Raw genomic sequence first — 19,829 nt, forward strand, 5'->3', positions numbered from 1 at the left:
TTCAAGATTCCAGAATTAAACGTTTTGAAACAAAATGAATTTTGACTAACGCCTTTTAAAAATGGCATATTTAAAGTGTTGTTTCCGAGCAAATAAACTAGTATATTCATTTTTGTTTTTTGTCTTTTGACTTACTGTATAAATCCTTCTGTAAAGTTACAAGTTTATTGCCCTGAAGAAGATTAACTGTATAGGTAATTGAAACGTTGCCCCTGAATACATATTTCTCAAGAACCCTTTTATAATTGAAGTATATTATCACAGCAAAGATAAGATACCCCCTAACCCCGCCCAATTGAGTTGTATAGCAATGGGAGAACCAATATAAAGCAGGTTGAACCAAACTGTGTTCTCAAGAGCTCAAACTATACCAGGGTGTCAAACTCAAACGATTTGAAATACTGACGAATTCTTATCGTATATCGTATACATATTTTTGCAAGATTTTCAATTTTATGGACAACCTGTATAAAAGTATTTTGCCGGGCGAATTAAAAGCTTTATAAGTGGCATTTCAGATGTAAAAAATAAAGTTAAGTTGGCTTATTTATTTTAGTTTGTTCAACTAAAATAATTTTACTTATTACATGTTTAGTTTCAAGTGTTATCTGAGTGAAATAAGTGAATATTTAAAAAAGTTTATCAATTATTCTTTTAAGCCAACTAGGAATTTTTGCTGTTTGCAAGCAAATAAATTTTGATTCACGCCTTTTAAAAATGGGATATTCAAACTATTGTTTTCGAGCAAACTAACAAGTATACTCTCACTGCAGATACCCCCTAACCCCGCCCAGTTTAGTTGGCGTATAGCAATGGAGGAACCAATAAAGCTGTTCAACTCTGTTTGAACCGGAACTTGAACGCACACGCACAAGCACAAGCACACGCACACGCACACGCACACGCTCATTTGCAGTTCAATTATTCATACCAGCTGGTGAGAGCGACATGGTAAAACTCTCGTACCTCTATAATCCTGTCAGCTTATTACGGGTCAATGCACGCGTAAGGCAGACTGCTTCCGACAAGGTAATTGGGCATTTGATCGATTTGACAGCAAACCCATTGCAAGGACGTGTTTGAGGTAGTTCGATTTGAAAAATTGAAAATTGAAGCATTGAAAAAACAATCACAAAAAATGGTCGATGTATATTGTTTTGCAACATGTATAAATCTATTTAAAGCACGAATAATTGCAAGCTCAAATTTCTTTACAGCTGTGATATTTAAAAGAGTAATTTCGCTCCACCCAATGTATGAGACCTAAATGTAATTCTCTGTAAAACCTACAATGATGTCTAAAGTGATTACTGCTGCTCTGTTTGTTATTGTTTTGGGAGTCTTCAAAGAAATATCGGCTCAAAGTAAGTCAAACAAATTATATGTGAAGAAATTATGGAATCACAAACTTTCTCACCCTTATTCTTTTATAGTGAAATGATTTATAAGCCATCGGTAATACTATTAATAAAGATACCACATTTTAATTTCCCAGCAGGCAATAAACGAATTGTGTAAAAATGTAGGTATTAAATTAACTCAGAATAGTTTAAAGGTTATTCCGATCTTTTACGACTGCAAAGATTGCAAATATAACACAGCATAAGGGTGGCATCGGTGCGGATATCAATGTTGTAAATAAGGTTTTCTGAACTGACTTACGTTCCAGTCAAGTCATTTGAAAAATAACTTAAGTGCACATTAAGTCATCGGTTGCCCAAGTAAAGCCCCAGTCAAGTCATTATGAAAGCAAGTCAATTTCAAGTCAAGTCATAATGAAGGAAAGTCAATTTCAAGTCATGTCATAATGAAGGAAAGTCAATTTCAAGTCAAGTCATTATGAAAGCAGGTCAATTTCAAGTCAAGTCATTATGAAAGCAAGTCAATTTCAAGTCAAGTCATTATGAAAGCAAGTCAATTTCAAGTCAAGTCATAATGAAGGCAAGTTAATTTCAAGTCATGTCATAATGAAGGAAAGTCAATTTCAAGTCAAGTCATTATGAAAGCAAGTCAATTTCAAGTCAAGTCATTATGAAAGCAAGTCAATTTCAAGTCAAGTCATTATGAAAGCAAGTCAATTTCAAGTCAAGTCATTATGAAAGCAAGTCAATTTCAAGTCAAGTCATTATGAAAGCAAGTCAATTTCAAGTCAAGTCATTATGAAAGCAAGTCAATTTCAAGTCAAGTCATTATGAAAGCAAGTCAATTTCAAGTCAAGTCATTATGAAAGCAAGTCAATTTCAAGTCAAGTCATTATGAAAGCAAGTCAATTTCAAGTCAAGTCATTATGAAAGCAATTAATTTCAAGTCAAGTCATTATGAAAGCAAGTCAATTTCAAGTCAAGTCATTATGAAAGCAAGTCAATTTCAAGTCAAGTCATTATGAAAGCAAGTCAATTTCAAGTCAAGTCATTGACATAAAAGTAAACCGTTCAATTATTAAAATTTGTAACTTGTCCGATTAGGAGCAACTATTTAACTAAAAAATGACACAAACCCAATTAACAGCGGCTTGTGTAAATATGTCTATATCAAATCAGCACGGGACAGTTTAAAGATAATTTCGACCTGTTGCGAGTGCAATGATTTGCAAACATATCACACACGGTGAATGTGGTGAAACCAGAGCTGCATTATGAAGGGAGGCATCGGTACGGATATGATAGCAAATTGACATATGACTTTCAGTTAAGGTTTACGATCCACAGCCTATTCCTTATTTTACTTATCTATTTTACTTTAAAATATAGTAACGTTTACAACTGAAGTTTACTAAACTTTTTAGTTCTAAAGAAACGTTTGTTATACAACTGACAAAATAACTTTACATTTTTAAATTGTTTTAATTTTGTTTTGTTATAATGTTTTAATTTTGTTTTGTTATAACGTCATTTGGTATTAAATCTAAACTTTTTGTCGGAAATACCAGGTGTCGGTATGGCGATATAACATGACATCTTGTACAACCCTAATTAGCAACATTATCAACAAATAAATTTTCTTCGTGCAGAAAATTGCACCGCCATGCCGAATCGTACCATCAATGTGTATCGGGGATGGCCGTACCTGCTGGACTGTGACGATTTCATGACCTTTGTACAAGCAAAACTGGAGGACGATTACTACCAGTCACTTACTACGACGGTTACAGTAAGCTATATAGTAGTTATATATCTCCACTCGCTTATCTCTGAGCCTTTGTAGCTCAGTTGGTAGAGCGACGGTCCCGGCTTGACCGGAGGTCGTGAGTTCGAACCTCACTGCAGGCTAGTTGTTTTTCTAGTCTGCCCTGCTTGCATCATTGATCAACAGATTCGGCGAGTCTGCGATGGCTTTCGATGTACTAATGATACGTAAGCTGTGATCGTTGGTCAAAAAACAGCTTCAGAAGGGCTAGATTTCCGTTGTAAACCCATATATGTTGATGCATGTTTCATTGAATACCAGGCATAACTATACAATTTTAGTGCAGGTCAGGTCAATTTGGTTAAATACCTTAAATTAATACAATGAAATTTGTCTGGGAAGCGCAAGTAATTTTTATTTTTGTACACTAGTGATTAACAAACTTTTAAAGGATCAGATATCTAAAGTATGGACAATAGCCGGTCGGATATAAAATTTTGTATTGACGTCATTTGACTTGATTATTATAAAAAAGAATAAAAAAGTATTTACCACAAAATATGTGTAAAGGTTATTAAATCGTTTTTTTTTTTAATTTTATCCAAATTGAGCTTAGTTTTGCATCTGATAAAAATTCCTGTGAATAGACTATTTGGAAATATCCAGCGGGCTGGAGAAATTAGACCGGCGGGCCGGATCTGTCGGGCTCTAGTTTGGTGAACCTTGTTCTAGCTAGAGATATCTTTTACAGTTTCTCAAAATTGTAACTATATCGTACCGTGCCAGTTTTTTCAAAGTAAGTTGGATATTTGTCAATACATCATTTTTTTATTCCTTTTGTGCAATTCGTTTGAAGCTTGCGCCATTGCAATCTTAACGCGATAATTTAAATTCGTCAATCGAAACCAAAAAATCCTTAGAATAGCGCAACTTGCAATTTGCGATTTCATTACAGCTTTGTAACTTTGTTGAACAGCAAATTAGTGCCAGTTTTTTTAAAGTAAGTTAGATATTTGTTCAGACCCACATAGTCAGCACCTCCAATTAAAGTCGACTGTCCGCCAGTTGAGTAGCTATGTACTTTTCATTACAGAAGCAATTTATCGGAACGTGAAATCAACAATTTTAATTTACTCATGTATATAGGTTAATGTTCGACTCCACTATACCTCTAATGGTGCGACTTTGATTGAGTTATATGACGTAGTATTGTGACGTCATCTTATTTCCTAAGCAAATCTTATCGCTATTTGTTAAATGAGCACAGGGCTGCACGACTTAGAAGAAAAATAAATTATGTTAAATTCACAAATTTGCATAATTAAAGGTAGATTATCATTTAAAAGAACTAAGAAATCAAGTTTTCCAAAAAAGCTATTTATCGTATTTATTCTTGTTTAGTGTCAGTTTATTGACCTTCAAACTGGAAAGTATGTCCTTAACGTATCAGACGTCTACGCGGATTTCGATTACATTATGTCTGCTCATTATACGATGGACATCAACGTCAACTCCAGCTATCAAGTGATAGTGGTAGGGTTTAACATTTATAAATCTTGTAAACCATTTTTATTGAGCTTCTAGCTAAACGTATCTTTAAAATGAAATCTTCGCTCTTTATTTGAGCGGCTGACTTTGATGACCTAACGGTCTTTCGCTGCTCCCTGGGAATCTACTTCCCTAACAATAAACATATCTATCTACCTATATTTATCTTCTAATCGTCGCTTAAAATGTGTTATAGCGCTTTATTATTTTCTGCCAAACTCAAAAAATTCGCAAACCAAACATTGTAGAACGCACACAACAGCGTGGCAGGTCAATCACTTGACTTGAGTGCACTTACATCACTGTTTTTAAATGACTTTAAACTTGACTCGACATTTTGGGGAAAATTACCTGATGGACTTAAGTATTTTGGATAAATTACTTGTGAGGAAATAAAGTGTTGTCCGCATTTTTTTTAATTGGGGCTATTTATATCACTTTGTCCACGTAAAAATATTAGCTTACTATATATTGCCTTTTGTCTTATTTTGAGTTATTGCTCATTATCGGACTGATAGCAAAGTTTAACGTTAAATTTTCATGACAAGGACTTGATTTGAAATTGACTTGATCTAATTATGACTTGACTGGCCCCTGGCTTGCTAGTTATTTAAAAACACTTGACTATAGAACCTAACTAATCTTTAAAGGACGTTTTTACAACAGTGTTTTTTATGCTTATTGGGTTTTGCCATGAGGTAACATAAAATGATGGAAACTGGGTAATGTTTAAGTGAAGGGTAAAAAGGATGGTTTCACTAAAGCAACGTTTTTTACTAATTTTCATTACTATTAAAACAAAGCTATTTTTTTTAACTGAATCAATATGTGTTTTTATCTGATACTTGGAATTTTTTTTAAAATAAGGCATTTTAAGACCTAAAAATTTTTTAAATGTTATAGGAAATTTGTTAAAATATGCTATTTAATATTATTATATTCTCAACACAAAAGTAATCTAATATTTGTTCTTTATTATACCTAACTAAAAAACACATATTTTCTTTATATTGAATGATCAAAAAAAAGTTCACAAAAAAACTCTTAGAATTGCACAAAAATTAATGGAAATAATTGCCGACTCACTTTTTCTTTTTAACACTTTTGATTGCTGCTTTTATCATTTTATTTTTTTTAAATAATTGATAAAAAATCCGAAAATAGCTTAAAAATTTTCAAATGTATTCCATTTTTGCCGCAAATTATATGTAAAATCTAACACAGTGCTTATTAATTTTTTTGGTTTTGTTCACCCCTAGCATCTTTCTCCACATTTCATTCACCCTTGTCTCATGGTATGATAAAACTATCTCGTCTATATATAACAGCACAAAATGATTTTGGTTGTTTCGATTTTTGTTAAGATCACCTCAAGCTAAGTTTTACTATTGCAAATCTACAATTTTTCTTGTTATCATCCATTTCTGACGGTTCACCCTTATTCACCCCTTTTGGTTGGTTCACCCCTGCAAAAATTGTATTCACCCTCGGGTGAACTATTCACTTGATTAAGAAACACTGACTTACATACAGAATACGGCTTTATTACGACCTTTTGATTTTAGGCGCAGGCACCAACGCGGGCTCTGGCTATAACGTTATATCAGTACCTCTTATAATAACGGTGTGTAATGGTTTCAATAGGACGTTTTGGACGATGTCTGTCAGACAACAGTCGTCCAATTCAACGTCAGTGACCTTCCAAGGCAAACTTGTCAAGAGGCCCTTGCAAGAGATGTTACATTTTCAAACAGAAGAACCTTAAATCAGCAATCCGCCTTGTCCTGTAATTGTAAGTAACTATAAAAAGACTAGTGTGTTAGCGTTATAGAGCAGAGATAAAAGTAGAACAATTTTCTTTTATAGAGATGATTTTATATAGGTATGTCATAAGGTTAAAAACATGCACGTCAGCTATTAGGCGCAGGTATAATAATGCGAAGATAGTAATAATGGCTAAGGGAATAACCGAAACGTTTAAATATAAGAATCATCACTTCCCTTGTTGAGCTTATTAGGTGTAAATTGGCTGAATAATCGTAAAAATATACTCTTGAGCGTTTCAATTGCAATGTTTTGGCATCTGATCAGACCGAGATATATTTTCACCAAACACCATCAGCCATTGAACCTAATGGTTAAGATCCCTAATGTCTACCTACATTGTACCAAAAGTTCCGGCGATAGGTATTCTCACTCGGACGCGTGTATCAAATATTGTGAGACATTTCTAGTGATTTACAAATAAACAAAACTGGAACGACTGTAAACAACGTAGGAAGGTATAAATGGATTTATTCCATTCTAATCTTACACAAAAAAGTTGTAACAGTTGAGCAAAAATCAGATTCTTAAAGATTCACAAATATCTCTCGACACCCTTGAGCATTAGAAATGGCATCCCAGGAGGCCACGGCACCCCGGTTAAAAATCACTTCCCTAACTTTTTCCACTTGATTTTTCTTGATTGTGAAAAGCTGAAAACGTTATTTCACTTGTGTGTGTCGTGCTTTCAGCTCCGAGCAACGCAAATGTGAAAGTTCACCTCCAAACCCAGCACAACTTTACCTCCTACTGGCTCTACAACTGCTCCCGTAACCTTCCAAACAACACGATCACTCTGCCGAGCAGCAGCTCTCCATTTCACCAGGTGTGCCACGCTAAAATCATATTCAAAACACATCATGGTGGAACAACTCGCAAAGCGATAATGTAGAACTAAAATGGTTTCAATGCTTATCTAAAATCATGGCTGTCGCTTTTGATAAACTGATATTGCTTTTCTAAAAAAAAATCATACCGAGTAGTTTCTTTCCAGAAACATACTCTAAGGCTGCTTTCTTAGGGTCCTGAATAAATTCTTAACTTAGAAGTAAATTACAGTGTAAACCTAGTATACAAGTTTCCCAAAATACGAGTAAAGAACAATGTAAAATATAAATATTTTAAACCTGAGCTATAGTAGAGTTCTATTTTTTTTTTCAAGTGGCATCGTCAGTTCCTTAATTTTGAATGAAAGGAACTGACGATGCCACTTGGCGAAATATATTTTCCTTTGAAAAAAAACGTCTGATTCTGTTTTTACTCATGTTTTTAACTGTGTGTTTTACTTGTTAATGTTCGATTATATATTTGCGCTAATGTTAGAGGGTCTTTATCGTTCCAGCTCACTCTTCCATCCACTGGGCTGAATCATGCGGGAGTGTACACGTGCGTAGTCGAGTATAACGGAATGACGCGTTACGTGATTTATCAGGACGTCTGCGTACGACGTAAGTCTTCAGCGTAAAATAGTAGAATGTAGAATCCATAGGAAAAACAACCCAGGAATGCTCTGCAATAAATTACACACAAAAACAATAGTTTATCACAACACAAACTTTCTATCTTCCGGTAACAACTATAAGAGGTTACATTGAATAACACCTCAACATATATTGGATCCAATATTTGATGAAATCTTTTATTGATAAATAAATGATGTTTAGTTTTGATCTAATCTGGCCGATGTAGACTTACTTAGATAACCTGACGCCTCAAACGATACTGAAATACCAGGAGAAAATAAGAAATCCTGCCACCAGACCTAAACAACTGGATTTATTTTAGCTTTCAAATATTAGATTTCAATTAAAATTAGAACATTTCAGTTTTTTAATTCGATTACAATTATATCATTTTTGTTTTCTCCACTTAGATTAGAAATTAGAATGACCGAATTCTCGAATACCACAATTTAAACTAGAATTCCATTTAAATATTCACAATCTATTTCTAATAAATTTCAATTGATTCTCATAAGAGGGACAATGGGTTATATTTATTTGCTAATTGTATATGTTTTCTTTTCACTGTCAAAATTACCAACAAGTAGTTCCATCTGAAAATTATTGAATTCAAATTCCCTGTTATGACTGAGAAATAAAAAGTACTGTTGGACAAAGTAACATTCTTAATGAAATAAAAATTAAATTAGAACTAGAATTAAAGCACACAAGCACATCACCAATTAGATTAGAATTGGCAGCATTTCCCTCTAATTCATTTCCATTTAGTTGGCGAGGCAGTTGTTTTATTACTAGACATAATTTTTTTAACATATCCCAAACATGTGTAACAGATCTATAAATAAAACTAATGTGTCTTGCATCACTTAAACGACAATCAAATCAACGTGAATACAGCCTAACAACACTAAATACACAAAGTAACATCTCTTGTTACATGATTTTTATCAAGCATTACTGTAAGTGCATTATTAATCGGTAAGGGTTTATTTTAGGACACTAAATTTATTCTTACATCGCTATCTACTGAAAATAAGGAAACCAATATTTACATTTAGCCATTATCTGGTTTGTTTCCATTAGAATTAAAGCCCACAAACCACCTATTATATTAGAATTATAATTGGCAGCATTTCGCTGTAATTGATTTGCATTTAGTTGGCGAGGCATTGAACAAGCCGTTAGTTTCCTGCAAGAAGCCGGAGTACAAAGTGACCTTGGGAGAGAACGTGACCTTGGAATGCGAGGCTGAGTTTGGACCGGGGTCAATCAAGTCAGTCGATTCAGTGTGGACCAGGGTAAGAAGGATTATAATTGTTATCAAATGTTGTGAGGGTCAAAAATGCCACTATAGTTTTTAATGACTTTATTAAATATTAAATATTTTTATTAAATATTTTTTGTTAAATATGTTTTTGTAAATATTTTTTTGTAAAATTTGATTAGTTTATCACCCAAATGTCTATTAGAATCGGGCAAGTTTATATCCATTTTTTTATTATTAACACACTGTCATGTAATATCACTTGATTACAACACTTTTGTTGTTTAAAAAAAACTAGACTTCGACTTAAGTTATTAAGGTGTTTTTATCATTTTTTGTAATTTGGTTAATTTCTTCTCCCCAAATTGCTCAGAAAGTTTATACCAACATTATCAATTGAACATTTTTTTAATATTAATGCTTTACTCCAGTAGGACCCAAACTTTTTGGCTCGTGGAACACTATAAAAATCTTAATATTTCGTGGCACAATTTTAACAGAACAACAATATGGTAATTTTACAATCGCCCTTAGCACACGACGAACATTATGTTAATTTCTCATGGACGGAGCGTATTTAAGTCAAAAATGCTTGCGTTTGTGCCTATTGGTAATACAAATGACTTAACTTCAAAATTAAAAAAAAATATTCGCGGCACACTTGACAATCTCTCGAGGCACACAGTTTGGAAATCACTGCTTTACTGAGTTGGCTTGCTAAGACAATTACTTCGACTTGGCTTAACTTTCAATTTTTCTCAAACAATTTGACTCCTTTTCAAAATAACTTTATTACAACATTGATTGTTATAATTATGAAACTGCATAATGAAAAGCATACTGTTATCGTTGTTTGACTTAATTTATCCTAATGCAGTATGCATTCAAACTTTAAGAACGCATGTTTCTAATCCTTTATCTTCACTGATGTGTTTTTGTCCTTGAAGCAATCTTGATTATTATTTTACCACAGAGCGAAGATTCATTTGAATGTTTCAGTTTTCGTCCACCATCGCTTAAACCAGCCAATGGCGACTTCAACCATTTCTGCAGGTATATTAACAAAAAAATGTATTAGAGGCTGTTTTCTGTAGTTTTCAATCATTATGCTGAAGAAACAAAGTATACCAAACGTTTTCTGGCGATTTGAATTTAGAATTACGATATTTTCGTACATACCAAGTGCATTCATTACTTTGGTATCGGATCGGCACCGATATCGCCCTTGTATCGGACGAGTAACGATACTACTACTTGGCATCGGGTATCGGCTACGATACGATATTATCGGACATCCCTAGTACTTGGTGCTTTTAGCTTATAGCGATGTCTATGTTTTCATACACTATTGCCGATGTGACCATAGAAGTTAATTCGAGCTTCACCGCAGTAGAGTTGGTTCTATCTTTGTTCTCTAGATTTGACATTTTTCATGATCTACATAGTTTTGATACACCGAAAGAATAGTCTCATGTGTTTTAACAAATATATTAATGAAAATAATTCCACTGACAAACAAGAAATAAGTTTGTATTTCGCTTCTTTTTCCTTTTGCAGCCAGGGAAGGGCGAACAGCAGCAATTGCTTTAATACGCCGCGTGATTACGATCCAAAGGACCTCGCCATTCAAGCAAAAATTCCGCTTTACCTTCATTTGGTGTGAGTATAGGAGAGGCTTTTTAATACCAGTGTAATTGTTAGTCAATGTGTGTGAGTGTGAGTGTGTGTAAGACAGTGTGAGCGTGAGTCTGTGTGTGAGTCAGTGTGTTTGTTTGTCTGTGATTGTCTGTGTGTGTAAGAAAGTGTGAGTGTGAGTGTGAATGCTTGTTCAAGTGCACGCGTGAGTGCGTAAATGTGAAGATGTGACTGTGCGTTTATGATGTTTCAGTCATGTATGACGATTCAAAACAGCGTTGTCGAAATAGATAAATGTTTTACAATTAAAGTTTTACCGTCGAGAGAAATTTATTTTTTAGGTACATTATTTTTAGGATTTTCCTATAGTGTTAAAAAATTGTTTATCCTAAATATAATTTGCAGTTATCAGTTTCTAAATATCACATAATTAAGAAGTTTTTCGTTCTGACTCCGTAGAGTGTGAGTGAGTGCGAGTGCACCGATTTCTGAATTGTGACATAACTTGCCCACCGCAAAAGTCCTGGGTCCTCTACTAAATGAGCATACTTAATGCAACTATATGGTCTATTGAATTGAAACTTGCAAGCGATTCAAGAGAAACCGCCAAATACTGTTTTTTTTAATTTAGCAAAGAAAATAAATTCATCACATAATTTTTGTTCTAACTCCGTCACATCCCCGTTTTATTTTCGGCCAGAAACGTGAAAGAGAGTGATATCGGCGTTTACATGATCCGCGTGAAGACGCTGCGGAGCGGCTACGTTAACCGCACGGTGGCGGTAGAGCTGCGGCAGGAGGAGGTTCTTGAGAACCGGGCAGTGGTAGTCGGAACGGCCGTCGGATGCGCCGTCTTCCTTATTGTTCTGCTCCTGGTCCTTATCTTCTTCCGATTCTACGTGGCGCTCTTCTTCAAGTCGTGTTGTGGAGCTTACGCGGCAGGTATGTGGTGGACGACGCGTTTAGATCAGTGTTGAAAGTACAATTTATAAAGTTATTTACAAGGTTTCTTGTTAAGGTTCTGGTAAAAGAATATTTTGCGGCAAATTCTTGCCTTTCTTTTATGACAATTTCCTGTGGCAGGGTATGCACCTTCGTATATCAAAGCGAGATTTCATTATTATCTTATTTCGCTGTAGTACTTAAAAACGTATGCCTGTGTTGCCCTTTTCTACCTTTTAATTTCGCAACCACAGCAAAAGAGGTGTACATCTGGGCAGGGATGAAAGTAGATTACTCTTCCTTTTCATTCTTTTGTTATAATTCATAAAGTATTTTACAAGGTCTCTAGTTGAGGTTCTGGTAAAACAAATGTTTTGCGGAAAATTCTTTCCTTTCTTTTTTGTAATTCCTATTTTCTGCCTAATTTAACATATTTTGTTCAGATTTATGGTTTATAATTTGTGCTGCTGCTAGGTATTGTCCTAATATTAATATTGGATGGGAGACTGTGGTACTAGACTCTAGTTTAGCACAAAAGTCATATATTTAAAAGATAAAGGGTATTTTTTGGGGGTCATTAAACAGAGCAATTGCTATTGGGGTTAAACAGTTCATTTACTTCCAGTTGTTAACCATTATTTTGTAATGGGTATAATGAACATATTTTGGGTCAAAAATCGCTGACTTTATAAATATGTCTAAACTACCCGAATCAATTTAATATCGGATCGGCACCGATACCACCCTAGTATCGGACGTGTAGCTCCCTGGTATTGTATTCGTCTCTTCAGTCTTTTTGAAAATATTAACTACGCCGTTTGCTTTTAGATTGGATGGCAGTATTTTCGTAGTTAGACAAACTTTTTTGTAACAGTTCCGTGTCTTACTGTTCCGTAGAGGTTGTAACATAGAAATGCCTAGTATGGCTTACCCGTTTGTAATTTGCGTTACTAATATTGATTTTCCGTACTCAGGTTACATCAGTTGTTCAATTTGCTAACTGAATTTACGGAGTTTGTTGCACGATATATGTGTAAAAGTAAACGTAAACTTTTCGTTTCTACGTTGAAATTGTAACTTTTAGGATGCTAAAAATTGTAGTCATATCTTGATTGCTAAATGTTTCAAAACCTTAATGCAAAATATGTTGCAACAATTTTTGGCTTCAATTCATTTTGATCGCCCTATTAGTTTGATAATCTGGTAATAGTCCACAGGCTCCCAAATGGCTTTCAGCGCCGTGAGAAAGTTCATTGTGGCCGAGTCGGGTCACCACTCGATTCACCTGGGATACGGCCCGAAATTCTTTCAGTGAATTGACTGACACCAGGTCACATAATGCCGTGATTCACGGGCCTGTGGCATTATTAGAATATTCTGCCTAACATTGCAGCGGTTCTCACCAAGTGGGCCATGGCTCACTGGTGGGCCATGGAAACTTTTGAGGTGGGCCACAGACCAATATAAAAAAAATAAATTTAAATATTCAGTTTCATTGGTGCCCAATACTTAATTTTACAGGTATAATGGCACGGGGAGGAATTTAGTCGGAATTTAAATGAAACCTAAATTTATTGTTCAAAAGCAAGTACCTCACTAATGCACGGTTGAATAAATAATCTGTTTGGATATATGCTCCGCTAGTTTTGTTCATAAAAATGAATTGGGCCACAGAATACTTTGTGCAACAAAAATGAGCCTCGAAAGAAAAACGGTCGAGAACCATTGCTAGAGCCAGTTAAGGAAAACGGGTCTTAATTAGATCCAAAAACCGCTGTCCAACCTTTGTCGTATGCATTTGTTCTGACCATTATTGTAGGCTAATTAACAAAAAATAACGCATTTTCGAGCAGACGACAAGCAGTTCGGGGTGTTTCTATCGTATCACTTCTCAACCGAGATCGACACCTTCGCCAAAAAGCAGGTTCAGGAAGCCTGGACTTCGGTGCGCGAGCAACTACAAGCGCTCGGCTTCTCAATATACGACGAAAACAGGGACGGAAACGAATCGTGTGAGTTGCGGTTAGATTTATATAAACCAGCCTTTCTGAACCTGGAGTAACTCTGGGTCGCGACCCATAGATTGAGGAACAATTCTTTTAGCAAATAAATCAACCCAGTAATATTCGGCAGTGCGGTTTTGTAGAATAATTTCGTCGTAGTTTAATTTTGCGACAGCGATATTTTATAGTAGTGCAATTTTGAATTAGGATCATTTTGTGGAATTGCCATTTTGCATATAGTGTTGTTTCGCGGCAGTTCTATTAGTATAATATCAAAGTAGGATAATTTTGTACCATTTGATCATTATAAAGTACCATTCTGGTCATTATTATTTTTTACTTTACACAGTTTGAGGTACAATCGGCAAGACCATAAAACATGTGTTGGAGAAAATCATAAAACATCTGTTGAGAAAATCATAAAACATCTGTTTTAGAAATAAACCTTGACAATTTATATTTCAGTTCGTAGCAGCGGGACAGTGAGTCTTATGGAGCAATGTCACAAGGTTATCGTGATCCTTACCGCCGATTTCGTGAACGATAACTGGAGCAGATTCCAGCTTCAGCAGGTGTGAAACATTTTGCCATTTACAGAGGTTTCGGAAATACCCCATGCCATTAGCAGTGTAAAATTACAAGTCTTGTATTTTTAGGTTGTTTTAAATTCTCTGTCTTTGGTTTACGGGCGGTACCAGAAATACCAAATCTTAAATCAGGCAAGAAATTTTTTTTCAAACAGTTTTGATCTAACATTACAGATTAACACGGAGACCTTGCTGACAAACTTCAATATTTATTTTACCCGAAAAACGATCTACATGTGTCGCGAACCTTATAAAAAACAAAAACAAATTATATATTAGCCAAAAAACAAAGTTATATTTTGGATCGTTTTTGATATTTTTTTGTAGCCTTAAACTATTTTTGGCTTAGTGAAATTGTTTAATCCGTTATTAATAATGTAATGGCAAATCACATCGTAATTTACGGTATTTTTCTTAATATTCAAACATTAAGCTTTTGAGAAGTTTTACGAAATCTTCGTTCCCGGGACGTTAGTCTAACTCAGCGGATAATTAACTACGGCTAGCGAGGTTATTTTGTCGGGTCGCTGCCTAATGACCTCAACAAAAGCAACATACGGTTTTAAGGTTAGCAAATACAGGTTCAATTTTATCAAATTTGGAGTAGTCGACATTTTCATAAAGCTCATAATAGAAAAAAGGGTTCCTATAAAGTAGAAATGTGACTAAATGATGCATGAATTTATAGAAAACGTCTGAACAGAAGGGTGCAAAGCTTTTGCCTTTGATCCATTTTAAGTCTAAGAAAAACTCCAATCGACAGTTGTCCTATTGCGCTTCCACTCATAGACGCCGAACATGGATGTGCAGAGCGTTTTTAGACATCCTGAATTTTTAATAAAACAAGTTATAAATAACTGTACAAAATGATTCGTGTAGCACAGTTTAACCAATTCCTGAATTCGCGTAGAGGCAAGAGCCATAGAATCTCAAAACTATGCCATTTTTTTGTTTCAAAGAATTGTTACGTTTTGCACATTTTAAAAGAAACTTTTTAACGCCCTTAAATTTAAAAAGTTTGGCGCCTATGCTTCCACCAAAGAGTTGATGCTTTTAACTCAATAACCACGTTCCGTTTTCCATTTAAAGGGTTTTAAGAAAATGATCGAATCTGGCTCGAAACTCATCTTCATTTTGACTCCTGGAATGAAGGAATACATCAAACAACAATCGAGCAAGGATGATGCGTACAGGATGATCCACAGAGCTGTGAAGGTGTGTTTAGCAGCGTTATAATTTTGACCGCACTTAAGTCACTCCTTCCAAATGACTTGACTTGTCTTGAGTCGTTTAGACAAATGACTTGGGTTGAAGTAAAGTTTGTCCCTTGGGTTCAAAATAAAGCGGAATTAATATAAAAATATTACCTTACTACAAATTTCGAGTTTTGGCAATTTTCCAGTTAAATTATTGCTCATAACCGGACAGGTTTACCAAGTGTTTTAGTTAAGCAATTGAAATTGTCTTGCTCCATTTATGACTTTACTGGGACTTGACTTTTTTTTTGAAGACTAGACCTGGACAAAAGTTATGTTGCAAATTACCTGTCTGAGTTGTAAGTCATTTCTTAACCGAATAACTCTTCTGGTGTGATTGTTTTACACTTTCTCATACGGCTAAAAAGGCTGAATAAACAAACCAAATCGGTAACATTAAAAGGATATCGGTTTTGGGATTAATCTCACGAACCAACTTCTTTGTTTGAATTTTGTTCCGATTCTTTTCAGCTCAACCACTCGATCACGTGGCCCTGTGACGTCACTTGTGACGCAAAGCGATTTCGTCGTGAGCTCGAGTACGCGATGCCCAAGCTGAGGAGGGGAAAGTCCCCGGAAAACACCATGACCCCATTGAACGGGGCGCACCCAAACGGGGTCGATCGTCTCTTCAGCGACGTAACGGTTTTCACCGACATAAGTAACGGTAAGTGTATGACGGTGTCCTTTCTTAAGCAGAAACTGGCAAAACTAAGATTGTTTTTTTTTTCTGCGTTGTAACCAACTCATTCAAAAAATTCCAAATCAGTCGCAAACAACTTAAGTCCGAGTCAAGTTGGTTTTCAACAGACAGTAACGGTTTTCACCGACATAAGTAACGATAAGTAGAAAAGCTCCAATTTAAAGATGTTATCGATTCGCGCAAAGCGAAAAAAACGTCTTATAATTTTTGGAACATAATCGTTGGAGGTTGTAGTAAGACGTAATAAGAATATCAAAGGCCATACAGAAGTTCATCAATGATGATGTTGAAAATGAATAAAGAGTTATTTCAGTTACGTGATTTTTCAATATGTTTCCCGCTGACCATAAGTTAACTGTATCATTCAATTGACAATATTAAAACCAAAGTTGCACACAATCGTATTTAGATTTGAATGGCAAATGTAAATCTAAATTTATTTTAAGGCGGGAGCTTTTTTTCCTATTAAGCGGTTCGAAAGGCGTCCTGTATCAGTGTTTAGTGTTGAAAATAAATAAAGAATTATTCGAAACGTTCAAAATGATACCTACTTCTGTATGGGCTTTGATAAAATCGTTTAAGATTTTCAAACAAAAAATGCACAACAAAGAATTTTTCAAAGCAGACTTGGGTTTGTTGTCTAAAACTTTACTGTTATAATGTTCGGTTAAAACAAGCACTCAATCCAATCGACATGCAACGAAAAACGTGGATGGTATAACTGGCAATTCACATTAGAACATCTTCAATGATATCACGGTGTCCTTTCTAAAGCAGAGAAGACTGGCCTGGAAAAACTAAGAGTGTTTTTTTCTGTGTTGTAAACAAGTCATTTGAATAAGTCCAGATCAGTCGCGAACAAATTAAGTCTCAATCAACTTGCTTTTCAACAAATCGTAAGTCAGATCGAAATTCATCAGTTTGCCAAATAATATCCATTCCAAGTCCAAGTCATTCAATGCAGGTCAAATTCAATTCAAGTATTTTGCATCTGAAAGAAATGTCGTACTTATAAAATGGTTGATCACGTTTAACATTCAGCAATTAACCATAATAAACATCTAAAACGAAAAAAATTGCCAGTTAATTTTCTACATTTAATAATACTTTTTTTTATTAAATAATTGTAAATGAACTCATTTAACTTAAATATATACATTTTACGTCAACAACTTAAATCAAGTAATTTACCGAAATAAACTTAAATTTATCAACTCATTTCAAACAATGACTTAAATGCACTTTTAGTCAATTGCATTGACTTGAGTCATTGCGAAACTGGTTAACTACGCCTTAGGCAAAACCATTCCTTCCACAATTACGCGCATAACATTTGTTCATCTAGGTTTATTATAAATATTGTACTGCGACCTCGTGCTATTGAAGATTCTAGAAATTTATAGCCGCGGGTCTGCCTTACCTCTTTAAGAAAAATTTATATTTCGTTAGTGCGCCATTGAGTAGATATAGAAGTAACCATATGGGTTGTTTTTGTACAAATGCCTGAATATTTCTCTAATTTTTGCACAGACTGATGCTAACCTTTTCTCTAGTGCTTAATTTTTTTATATCAGTTTTCGCAAACGAAATGTCTAATTTAACGTAGGTTGCTGCCAGTGTGCATTTGCTAAGATATAATTCTAAAAACTATGTAAATAATTTGTTTAAAATTCTTACTATGTGCCCGATAAGGTTTATAATATAAAAAAAAACATAATATGCAATCAATAAACTGCTTTTTATTGGACTATGTCACTATACTCTTTAACAGAAACAGTTGTTTCTAAATATGGAACAAATATATCATGTTCGACTTTGTTTGAAATGTTTCGATTTTGTAAAAATATAATTCAATCTAAAACCGGTACAGTAAGATTTCAATCTTTGTAAATGGCCGTATTTGACATATTTCAAATAGAGGAATCAGGTGGCACTGTGTGCTAATTTGTCTATTTACAGTAACATTTCAGTTATTAGTGTCGTTGATTTATTTAAACTGTTTTAGAACCAACAAGTCCAGCGAATGTCTGACTCGCGAACAACTTCGGAAATGTTCGCGAAAGTTCGCGTGCACCAAAAGCTTCGGGTTTGCGCCCGCTTGATGTCGCTCGTCAGCTTTTTGCCAATCTTCTGCAAAGTTCACTTGTAAACGTTTTGTTGCTTTGTTGATGCAGTTGCTTTCCGACAAAACTCCATCGCTTTAAAAAAAACTACTTACGTCAAATCTTTCGAAAAAGTTGTCCCCATTTTTTTTATTTTTTTTTCTACAAAGTGAGTTGCTGAATGCCCAATTTTGCCAGCGAAATGAAACACGCTGCGCATTTTCAGCGCTATTTTAAAAGTTTGCTTTCCAAATACTAAATTCAAAATCAATTGCTACTTACATAAATGTATAAGATGTAACGAAAATGCACGTGTTTGCACAAAAATATTGTCTCATAAAATTCGTTGTTCTTTTTTGACTTTAAACCTAACACAAAGTAGAGTTTTATAGGTGTTATATAACCGACAAATCAACCCCAATGTTCAATATGATAAGGTTTGCCTGTACTAACACTTACACATACACTTTCTTCACTACCGTATGCCACTGCTATGCAATACATTTGTCGCCTCTGTATACCCGAGAGAACCACACAAAATTTGTTTTGCCACTTTTTACGTTTGCATTGCCTTCTTCGCATTTCTGTTTCTTCAAATCTTGGCTTCAATAAATCGCAAAGTTTAACTGCCTAAATGTCGTGTTTTATTGCCCCACTTTATCTTAGTTTTAAATTCCGACGCAGTGTCTAGATTTCACCAAGTTAAGAAAGTATAGATGTATCAGAGAAGTCGTTTCTAACAACTATCCAACGGACACAACGCTTTTTAAAGCAAGATTTATGGATCAAAGGCAGCTATTATGATAAACTATACACATCAATCAAAAGCAGGCCATTATGGTAGATTCTGCTGAGGTTTGCCTTGTTTTTCTCATTTTAAACTGGAATATGGCATAATTTTAAGAACGAAAAAATCAAGTGAAATTTTAGTCTTTTATATTGTTTTAAATTTATTATGTTTTGATAAAATGACTTTTTTAGTCAATGCTGCAGATTTTGTGTGAGAACCACCCTGCACTAGTTTGCACCAGACTTATGTCAATTTGTAGATGGGTTTGTATTACCTTTTTTGAAAGCAATCATTTTTATAAAGAATTTATTAAACTTTTTAACAACCAAAATTTCAATATTTAGTAAATCTTGTCATTTATAAAAAATAAAGAAATGCCCTTTTTAGCGATTTTATTTTAGCGAAATTCTTTTTATCTAACAATACCACGAAAAAATATTTACTGTGATTCTTTAGAAGCATGTCACCTTTAACTGATTTATGAACAATTTAATCAAAACAGGTTTAGGAGTCGTAACGCTTTATTAAGAAATTTTTGAGCTTTGCCACTGATTGCTAAAGTTGGCACTGGAAAGAAACGACTCAA

General features: G+C 34.6%; 1 protein-coding gene across 1 annotated transcript; it reads left to right on the forward strand.

Annotated features, from left to right (window-relative positions):
* The first annotated feature begins 1,294 nt into the window (after positions 1–1,294).
* On the forward strand, positions 1,295–19,075 carry LOC146137016 (uncharacterized). Its single transcript, XM_083396320.1, has 15 exons — positions 1,295–1,364; positions 3,011–3,150; positions 4,528–4,659; positions 6,319–6,466; positions 7,191–7,324; positions 7,841–7,946; positions 9,120–9,259; positions 10,199–10,278; positions 10,783–10,884; positions 11,561–11,802; positions 13,656–13,814; positions 14,271–14,377; positions 15,482–15,607; positions 16,120–16,315; positions 18,357–19,075. Exons 1-15 carry the CDS (start codon positions 1,295–1,297, stop codon positions 18,380–18,382), a joined length of 1,908 nt encoding a protein of 635 aa, XP_083252446.1. The 3' UTR covers positions 18,383–19,075.
* The last annotated feature ends 754 nt before the right edge of the window (positions 19,076–19,829 follow it).

This window comes from Ascidiella aspersa, chromosome 8 (assembly GCF_963924565.1).
Source record: "Ascidiella aspersa chromosome 8, kaAscAspe10.2, whole genome shotgun sequence".
NCBI classification, from domain to species: domain Eukaryota; kingdom Metazoa; phylum Chordata; class Ascidiacea; order Phlebobranchia; family Ascidiidae; genus Ascidiella; species Ascidiella aspersa.